This window comes from Scardinius erythrophthalmus (genome assembly GCF_964197995.2).
Source record: "Scardinius erythrophthalmus genome assembly, chromosome: 25".
Taxonomy (NCBI): Eukaryota; Metazoa; Chordata; class Actinopteri; order Cypriniformes; family Leuciscidae; genus Scardinius; species Scardinius erythrophthalmus.
In genome coordinates this window covers 14,047,085-14,057,957 of record NC_138245.1, presented here as the reverse complement: position 1 = coordinate 14,057,957, position 10,873 = coordinate 14,047,085, and the positions used below count along the sequence as shown (strand labels likewise).

At 41.5% G+C, this 10,873-nt stretch overlaps 1 protein-coding gene across 1 annotated transcript; it reads left to right on the top strand.

Moving 5' to 3' along the window:
* Window positions 1–743: 743 nt before the first annotated feature.
* Window positions 744–3,713, top strand: LOC308685356 (uncharacterized protein). Its single transcript, XM_081357059.1, has 2 exons — window positions 744–1,000; window positions 2,533–3,713. The coding sequence occupies exons 1-2, from the start codon at window positions 823–825 to the stop codon at window positions 3,273–3,275; spliced, it is 921 nt and encodes a 306-aa protein (XP_081213185.1). The 5' UTR covers window positions 744–822; the 3' UTR covers window positions 3,276–3,713.
* Window positions 3,714–10,873: the final 7,160 nt, after the last annotated feature.

Below are 10,873 nucleotides of genomic sequence, written 5' to 3'. Positions count from 1 at the left end.
TTATAATCTTAATGAATAATGCAACAAGGAGGAAGCATGTAAAGTTGTTTGTTTATTCAGAATGGAATGGATCTCAAATGGATCCAAATGAAGAAACATAATTAAAAAAAAACATGAACAATGATGAACACAGAAAATAAACAAGAATGAACTTTGGATGGCCTAGGAGGCCTACTACTCTAAAATAGCCTAATTCAACAAGGTTTTAGAATATAAAATATTTTTTAAACAAAATAAATAATTTTAAAGCTTATTATCTCGGGCCGGTGCATGGAGGAGACGCTGCGCATGACACGCAACTATTGCATTTTTTAACACAAATGCTTGATCAAGGGCCCGGCCGGCCCGAGCATAGTGGCGGTAAATATCGGCCCGACCCGTAGAGAATCTAAGCTCTAATGCACGCATTATTTCACTACAGTGCAGTCATAGAATGTTAATGACCCCCCCCCCCCCCCTTCATGTGACGTCACCGTTTTCACATAATTCGATTTTGTACTTTACACGGAGATGATACAGGTGTCGTTTCCAAAAACTTGCACTATTGAAGTTTGCGTTTTCAAACCACCAAAACGCTGTTATCGTGTAAATGAACGGCCAAAACGCACAAAAAGTCTTCCGTTTTTAGATGAAAACGGTGTCGTGTAGACAGCCCTACTTGCTGGTGTCCTCTCTATATGTATGCGTTTTCTGCAGTGCTTTGAGTTCTCTCGGCCACCGTACCCGATGCTGCACTTGACGTCATAGGCGGAAGTCACTGTGGTTGCTTAACCCGCTGAGTGGCAGTGCTGTCAGCTTGAAAGCAGAAAACCCCCCACAAAAATGGGAAAGAGCTGTTCTGCGATTGACTGTAAAAACAGATTCAACAAGACATCGAATCTATCTTTTTACAGACTGCCGAAAGCAAAAGAAAAGAGAACCAAATGGATCGCTGCGCTTTGCAGAAACAACTGGAATCCAGGCAGCGAAACGTGGATTTGCAGTTGCCATTTTGTGTCAGGTATGGTGAATTTTGGGATCACACCTTCCAGGAGTTCCCGACGGTTTGGCCTCTATCTTTAACACCTATTCAAACCCATTGATGTCAGTTTGTTCATTTGAAGTCAATGTTTGCTAGTGTAAAAACTGTTTGGGGTTTTCCCTTTATGAACTGACATTCTCTCCAATAACATCTCCACAACGTGTTTACTATTAAATATTAATTTTGTAGTGAGCTTTATTTTGAAATTAATACGATGTAAATGTTGCTTTATAAGAGAAGCAACGGTTAATTTGGTTTTCCTTTCAATTCTATTTTAATTTTATGAAATGAGTAAATTCATTTTGTTTATTAATTTTTGCCAGTCCTTAATTTCTTGCTCATTTAATCTATTCCAAAAGATTAAAAGCTTTTAATCACAAAGCGAAGTTTTTCACACGCATAAATTGTGAATAAACATTCCCAATCTTTTTTCTCCAAAACGAGATATTTAGTGGATAGGAGTCACTATGGTTAGAAAATTTCTGATGAAACTATCAAATGTGTGTTGGTAAGTTAAAATAAGTAACCCTGCTGTAATTTCACTATTAAATGTTTTTTATAAGTTTGTATAACAGCTGTTGGCCCATTTACCTTTAGCATATCCTAACGATACAGGTTATGAAAATTTAAATAAACATAACATAATCTATACAATTATGTGCATAGATAAACAATTATATATTCTTAACTTTGTTCGACGCTGGTGTAATTACCTTTTTGAAAGTTTCTGTGCTCCAGAGAGCACTCACTAATATTTTCACTTTAACACAAAACAGGAAACTATTTTAAACTATTATATGAAATATTTCAGAACACCACCAGTGGCTTCTGATTAGTCTCAATAAAAAAAATAATCATATTATTTACATGTAACATGTCAATTCTCTCTCTTTGCATGTGTGAGAGAAACACAGAGCACACTCTCAGACAAGCGACGGTGAGTCGGATGTCTACACACTAGAGTTTATGCGTCAAATACTCAGCGCATCTGTTGATATTAATGTAGGTAGTGCGCTTGCTGGAAAGACACAGACAGTGAAAGTCACAAAAGCTCAGTGTGGTCAAATTTAGGTGAGTGAAAATATGTGCTAAACTTAGTCGTTGCCTGTAACTCAAACACTGCACTGTAAAAAAGCATATGATCAATAAGTTATGACATGTTTTTGCATTGCTTAGGCTCATCAAAATAAGATAAGCAATGCAAAAACATGTCATAACTTAATTGATTATATAATTTTCAATAAATGGTTAGATTGTATTCGCCACACTCTAAAAAAAATTTGCTGCCTTAAATTAAGTACAATCAACTTGGATATTTATGTCATTTCAACTTAAACATCCAAGTTGATTTTACTTAAAAAATTTAAGGCAGCAATAATTTTTTTTTACAGTATGGCGAATAAAATCTAACCATTTATTAGCCAGTGGCTAACAATAGAGATTATTTAGTCACCTAGTGAGAAATTTAGTCCAAATGTTGTTACTAGTAAAGCATTTTTTGTTTCTTTCAGGAAAAAAGAGTGATGATCCTCTACACCCTGACTATGTGCCAAGTTTATTCAGTTTCACACCCATCGCCGATCGTATTCGGGCTGTCAGCAACCTGGAACGATATCAACGATTTCGAGAAGTTTCTGTAAAAAGATTTGTCAGTGCCAACACAAGTAAAGAGCTAGCTGCAACAGCTCTTATGAACCTGCATCAAAGTTCTGCTTTAAAGAAAGAGCTACAGACGGTTGAAATCCAAGACACTGAGGTCCAGACGGTTAAAGTCCAAGGCACTGAGGTCCAGACGGTTGAAGTCCAAGGCACTGAGGTCCAGGCGGTTGAAGTCCAAGGCATTGAGGTTCAGACGGATGAAACACACAGGGACATCTCCTCTTTACATGAACAGATCAAATCTTTAAACACTGAATGCCAATTACTGAGAGAAAAAGTTTACGGATTAGAAAGTGACTTAAAACTTCATTCTCTTGATCCGTCACATTTTGATGACAGCAAAATGAAAATTTTCACAGGACTACCCAATTTACAGACTTTCATGCTATTGTTCAGTTCTGTGTCATCAGTTGTTCCTATTAGTGCAAAACAGTCGCTCAAGCCTACTCAGGAACTTCTTCTTACTCTGATGAAGCTGCACCTCAAACTGTCCGAGGAATTCTTAGGTCAGCTCTTCAGGATTCATCAGTCAACGGTATCAAGAATTCTTCGACGTTGGATACATGTCCACGGAGCCTTTAATTCCTTAATGTAAAATGAAGGCCTTAATTAGCGTTAAAAAAACGCTAGTTGCTTTTTTTAATCGTAAACTCCTGGTAAATGCCATTTCACACAAACTCCATCCTGTGCTGTGAGTTTGAGTCACATTTAGAACACAACGTGTGTCAGAATTTTTTTTTTTATGTTAGCTTTTTTCTTAGTGGGGAGAAATTGACTGCATTTCACCTGATTTGTAAGCAGATGTCAATGCTGTAGTTTGAGACACCTTGCCGAATGTAGTAGGTTACTTATTTCATCAATATTAGACAGTGGAAAATGTACATTTTGTAAATATTCTTGTTATTTCACAGTAATTGTGTATAATAGTTTTGCATTTTTTGTGTGATTGGCAAATGGCATCCCTGTGATGCTCTGATGAAGACTGAGATTGATATTTGTAAAGCAAGCTTGTCAAATAAAAATGTTACTCCGCATTATGGTGTGCAGAGACTTTTCTTCTACAGTTTTGACTATTTCACTAGTTTTTACACCTTCAAAGTGGTTTAGATGTGCTAATTATTCAGCACTACATTTCGTGTAAACCATTTTCCCAAAAATTCTGGGAACACACTTGGAAAAACGTAATAATCTTGGTATTAATAAAGATGGTCTTAATGATGCAGCGGTCAGACTAGACTTTGAGCATGCAAAAATTGAACAGGCACTGCAACTGTCATCTTGTTTGAAAACAGTTCAACATATAATTCAACCGAAATGTAAAAATATACTATCTACTTTACTGTGTTAGGGGTTAACAGTTTAGGACCCAAGGACCAGATGTTTGAAAGAAGACCCGTAGTCAGAATTATAAAAAATTGAAGAAAAGTTTTACTGAAGATAGTTTGCAGTTTCATCAGCAGAAGTCAGCTTCTGTAGGCCTCCACGCTTACAGTTACAAAGATCACAGCAGTTATACCATTTCCAAGGTCTAAGCTACGTCATTGCTTACAGGTTGAATGATTCTCATTGGCTAAGAAATAGATAAACATAGTAATTTTCCACACATATACAGATAGACTGAAGCATATCTCCATTGATTATGCAGCTGACACACGGACCCTTAAGTTAGGCACGTCGTGACCTTCCTGATTGCAGATTTGGGTTGCTGGGTGCCAGCATTTCCCGAACAACAACTCAGTCAATCTCCAATAATGCCAGTGGTTCCTTAACTTGTAACCAAGAAGACTAACACACACACTGACACACAGCTTTCTCAAGGTTGGATTTGGCCAGGCTCTAACTATAAACAGGAGTCTCGTCTCAAAACATCGAGATAATGCGTTCTTTCTCTCAAGGGTATTGGACACTTTAGTCTAAATGGAAAATAAGGCTTTAACTGAGAAATGGTCCCTTAAACTATAGACTTCAATGACCCCTATATGTTTTAACACGTTGAAGACCTTTCTCAAACACGAAACCAGTCTCTATTTCATTTCTGGAAGCTGGGATAAATAGGCAAGCACTTACTGAATTCATACATCAAGTCAAGTCAAGTCATCTTCATTTATATAGCGCTTTTAACAATGTAGATTGTCTCAAAGCAGCTTTACAGAGATAAGCGTATAATTTAAGGTAACAGAGATTGTTTCGGCTTTACAGCAGAGTTAAGTTATTTCCATCTAAAGTTAGTTTTAATTGATTTGGTTCCGTCGCAATGATCATTTGTTATTAAATTAGGGGCCGCTAAGACGACACCGTTCTCTCTACACAGACTTTAAACGCGAACCTGTGAGAAACGCTGATGGCGTTCACATGCGCATTTAGAATGGGTTCTATAGTTATGTGTGTTAGAATATACGCAGGTTTGGAATTCCCTACAAGCCAAGCCTAAACAAAATACTTGTCTTTCCTTATAAATTTTGATAAGGAATTTTATTTTATTTGTTGCTTTGGGGTAGGACCGCAAGACGAATTTTCCCGACAACGCCTGGTTCGACAACAGGTTCATCAAAATTGTGGTGTTTTGATGACATGGTCTTGCCTCATTTGCCTTGGTCTCCTTCTGAATGCCCCACCTGGAAATATTTAATAAAACACAGAGTTAGTTGGTGCATAAATATATATTTCAATAGTTTCATCATTCCCATCTTTTACTGAAAGATAACTTTTAAACTTAAATGAATTATTCCTTGTTGGCTGCAGTTTTAAACTTGGCTGACTCTGGATATATACCACATCAAATTTGGAAGCAGTTATCCTGCCTCATCTGTAGGTCTACCAGATCCTTGATGTCCCTTTGTCTTCTGTTCAACAAGCTTCCACTGAACATATGTGATCCACAAATCCTCAAACACCTTTCAAGAATCTCATTGTAGGTCAAACCATCATTCTCAGCATGATGGTAGTTCTCCTAATGGTATAGAACAGCCATCTTTAAGAGCTGTGGGACAAAGTCTTTGAACTGTTTTGCATGGCTCTTGGATTTACATGCTTGAGCTTATCCAGAAAGCTGCCACAGACACAGACACAATGTAAGTAAGAGATTCATTGTGCAGTAAGCCCGACTCGCTTGCATATCAGTGTTGATATATGATTTAAGTCTTCTGCTATGAATGTTGAATCTTCTTAATTTCATTACAAGCAAACAATGAATTAATTTACTATCAATAACATTTTGTGTTCATTTTGCTATTGATGTTTTTTATTATAAATACACACAGAATAACTGCACACAAAAGACTGAGTCTCGCTGTATCGCTCAGGCTGCACTGCAGTGTCTATTCACAGGCGCGATCCCATACTGATCGGCACGGGGACTTTGACCTGCTCCGTCTCCGACCTGGGCCGATTCATCCCTCCTTAAACGACCTGGTGGTCCCAGGCTCCCCCAGGAGCACCATATCGATACCGAACTTAGTGCGGACACCCGATCGACATAGTCCACTGCAGCCCAGAACCCCTGAGCTCAAGCGATCCTACAGCCTCAGCCTCCCAGTATCTCGGATTACAGGCGCACGCCACTGCAACCGGCGAGGGCTGCGAGAATAAGCGCTGATACTGAATCTAGTGGCTCACAGTGACATCTAGTGAATGAAAACAGATGATTAGGTTATAATAAGGCAGGGTGAATTAAAGCTTTTTATAATCTCCTTGGTAGCTTTTTATATTTAAGTAGCCTATATTTTTTTTGTAATTATTTGTTTTCAAATTCATGCTTCAAGTTGATTCAGCACAACACAAAAATACACACAATAGCTGTTTAACCATTTAATTTCTACATAACTTTCATCAAGAGCCTTTGAGTATTTATTCATAGCGGCCTATAGCCTAAGCAGACTGTTAGACTAAGCATGGTGAACTGAAGCTTTTTTTTTCTTTTGTAGCTTTTTTTGTCCGAGATAAATAAGTGTCTTCAAAATTGCATTTTTTTTAACAAAACTGATGCCTCACGTTGTTTTAGAAACAATACACAAAATCACACAGTAACCGTTTAACCACATAGCCAAAGTTTTCCAGACATAACTTTCATCTAGTCATTCATAACGCACATATGCTACCATATTTATCTTCATCTGTTCTCATTCATTTTAACACAAAGTTCTGATTATTTTTTAATCAAACTGATTTATAGTTTAGCCTAATAAGTTAATCATTTGCAGGGCTATGTAGGCTACCTTAAGATCTACAGATGTTGTTTTTCAATTGTTAAATATAATTATAAATGCAAAATATTGACATCTAATTTACAATCTTGAAAGACTATAATTAAAAATAAGGAATTGTTGCAATTAAATTAATTTGACATTGGTTATAACTGTGCACACAAAAGTCTGAGTCTCGCAGTAGCCTATTGCTCAGGCTGCACTGCAGTGTCTATTCACAGGCGCGATCCCACTACTGATCGGCACGGGGACTTTGACCTGCTCCGTCTCCGACCTGGGCCGGTTCACCCCTCCTTAGACGACCTGGTGGTCCCGGGCTCCCCCAGGAGCACCATATCGATACCGAACTTAGTGTGGACACCCGATCGACATAGTCCACTGCAGCCCAGAACCCCTGAGCTCAAGCGATCCTCCAGCCTCAGCCTCCCAGTATCTTGGATTACAGGCGCGCGCCACTGCACCCGGCGAGAGCTGCGAGAATCAGCGCTGATACTGAATCTAGTGGCTCACAGCGACATCTAGTGCATGAAAACAGATGATTAGGTTACAATAAGGCAGGGTGAATTAAAGCTTTTTATAATCTCCTTGGTAGCTTTTTTATTTTTTAAGTTTTTCTCTTTTTTCATAATAGTCAGGTCCGAATCTTCAAGATTGTGTAACCCTGTAGGCATTTTTGAGGAAAAGTTGTTATACCACATTTTTAGAAAGTTCAATGTCTCCTGAATAAGGATCCACCGTATAACATTGAAATAAGGGTCCCATTTTCTTGTAATTGTTATCGAAACAATAGGTGCATTATTCACAGCCGAAACACTACAGGTGGATAGGGTAAAATTTTTAAGTTATAGATATCACCATAAAACCTTTCCAGTTTTTCACTTACATAGAGACAGACATTTTTTGTATTACAAGTTTTCTGAAATGTCATGTTTACATATGCAAATGAGGCATACCAGTGTGTGTATATATATATATATATATATATATATATATATAGAGAGAGAGAGAGAGAGAGAGAGAGGCGAGGAGACAGGGTTAGCCCGAAAGGGAGAACCACGTACTGGTATGCCTGCCCCTCGGATTATATATATATATATATATATATAATCCGAGGGGCAGGCATACCAGTACGTGGTTCTCCCTTTCGGGCTAGCCCTGTCTCCTTGCGTCTTCACGAAGGTTGTCGAGGCAGCCCTTGTTCCTCTCGATGACTGGCTGATCCTAGCTCACTCTCGAGACAAGGTTTGCGAACACAGGGACCTAGTGCTCCGGCATCTAGCTTGTCTGGGCCTTCGGGTCAACTGGGAGAAGAGCAAACACTGCCCCGTGCAGAGGATCTCTTTTCTCGGTATGGAAATCGACTCGGTCGCCATGTGCTCGCAGCTTACGAGCGAGCGTGCGCAGTCACTGCTGACTTGCCTTCGTCAGTTCGAGGACAAGAGTGCGGTTCCACTGAAACTATTTCAGAGGCTCCTGGGGCATATGGCATCCGCAGCCGCAGTAACGCCGCTCGGGTTGCTTCATATGAGACCGCTTCAGCTTTGGCTTCGTGATCAAGTCCCGAGGTGGGCATGGCAACACGGCACGCTCCGAGTCCCAGTGACTTCGACCTGCCGTCAGACCTTCACCCCGTGGACGAACCTCAGTTTTCTAAGGGCTGGAGTGCCCATAGAACGAGTTTCCTGGCATTATGTTGTATCAACAGATGCCTCCACAATGGGCTGGGGTGCCATGTGCAATGGACATTCTGCCGCGGGCTCCAGGACAAGACCCCAGCGCCTTTGGCATGTCAATTGCCTCGAGTTGCAGGCTGTACGTCTCGCCCCGCACCTCTTCTGTGCGTTGCTCAGGGGTCAGCACGTATTAGTCCGATCAGACAATACCACGACAGTAGCGTACATCAACCGACAAGGTGGTCTGTGCTCCCGCCGTATGTCGCAACTCGCCCGCCACCTCCTCACATAGAGTCAGAAGCATCTGAGGTCGCTTCGAGCCATTTATATCACGGGAGACCTGAACCGGTTCAGCTGATTTGGGATCAGTTCGGGGACGCACAGGTAGATCTGTTTGCCTCCCACGACTCGTCCCACAGCGACCAGTTTTATTCTCTGACCGAGGGCACGCTCGGCACGGATGCACTGGTGCACAGCTGGCCGTGGGGCCTCTGCAAGTATGCGTTTCCCCCAGTGAGCCTTCTTGCGCAAGATCAGGGAGGAAGAGGAGCAGGTAATTTTGGTTCCCGCCTATTGGCACAACCGCACCTGGTTCCCAGAACTAGTACTCATCGCGACAGCACCTCCCAAATTCTATCCAATTCCTCTGAGAAAGAACCTGCTTTCTCAGGGACGGGGCACCCTATGGCACCCTCGTCCCGAACTTTGAAACCTCCATGTGTGGTTCCTGGACGGGACGAGGCAGGTTTGAGTACCCCACCACCAGCGGTGGTGGCTACCATCACTTATGCTAGGGCATCAACCACGAGACATGCCTATGCGTTGAAGTGGAACCTCTTCATCAACTGGTGTTCTTCTAAACTTCAAGAACCCACGAAAGAGGATCAATGTCGTGCTTTCCTTCCTGCAAGAAGGGTTGGAGCGAACGCTGTCTCCCTCCACCCTGAATGTGTATGGTGCCGCCATTGCCGCACATCACGACGCAGTTGAAGGTAAGTCCATTGGAAAGCACGACCTGATCATCAGGTTCCTGAGGGGAGTGAGGAGACTGAATCCTCCTCGCCCTCCTCTCATACCCTTTTGGGACTTCTCAGTGGTTTTAACTGCTCTGCAGAGTGTGCTCCCTTTGAGCCTCTGCAATCAGTGGAGCTTAAGTTCCTGTCAATGAAGACAGTGCTCCTGGTTGCATTGGCCTCCATCAAGAGGGTTGGGGACCTGCAGGCAATTTCGGTTGACGAAGCGTGCCTGGAATTTGGACCGGCTAACTCTTACGTGATCCTGAGACCCCGGCCTGGATATGTGCCCAAGGTTCCCACCACACCCTTTCAAGACCAGGTGGTAAACCTGCAAGCCCTGCCCTCGGAGGAGGCAGACCCAGCCTTGGCACTGCTCTGTCCAGTACGCGCCCTCCGTGCTTACGTAGACAGAACGCAGTGTTTCAGGACTTCAGACCAGCTCTTTGTCTGTCATGGTAGACGCCATTACTTACCAGCAGCAAGGTTGACCATGCCCCCTTGGAGTGGCATCCTCTTGGGCTCTAGCGCATGGCGCCTCGCTAACAGACATCTGTAGAGCTGCAGGCTGGGCGACACCTAACACGGCCTCTGGGCGACCCCCACGTGTGTATTCCACTGTAAGCCTCTCTGAGCATGTGTCTTTCCCTCGGCAAGCCACCTTGCCACCCCTGGGTTTGAAATATTCCAACTGTGGCTGGACACCTCAGTGATTCTCAATATGCAGCCCCCTGGGGTCATGTGTATTCCAAGTCCCCCCCCTTCGGGCTGGGCATAATTGCATATTTCCACTGATATATGCTTCCCAGTGTACCTTGGCATAATTCCAGCAGCCATTAAAAACTGTCCCTTTCATGTTAATGTTGTTTTTTCATTGTTTACATGTTTAAATATTCTGAGAATGCATAGTTTAGTTCTAATGTTTAAAGTTTAAACTGCAATAAATGCATTAAAAAGCACCTAAAAATCATATACTTGAAGTACTTTTCCTCAAAAATGCCTACTGCATCTTATCCAGGGCTATTTATCTATATTGGGACTCGACTATAATTATTTGTTTACAAATGCATGCTTCAAGTTGATTCAGCACAACACAAAAACACACACAAAACACTAATGATTATGATGACACTTGCAAAACAGAGAGAAAAGACTAAATTCTATTAGAACAATTACCCAATACCGCTGTTACCAGTCAAATTAAATCATTAAATGAAAATCCATCTTTGCAGTGACACAGAAGTGGCATCAGATCTGGCATTAATATATTTTCACTGCATTTACAATTGCATAAATAAAGCTATG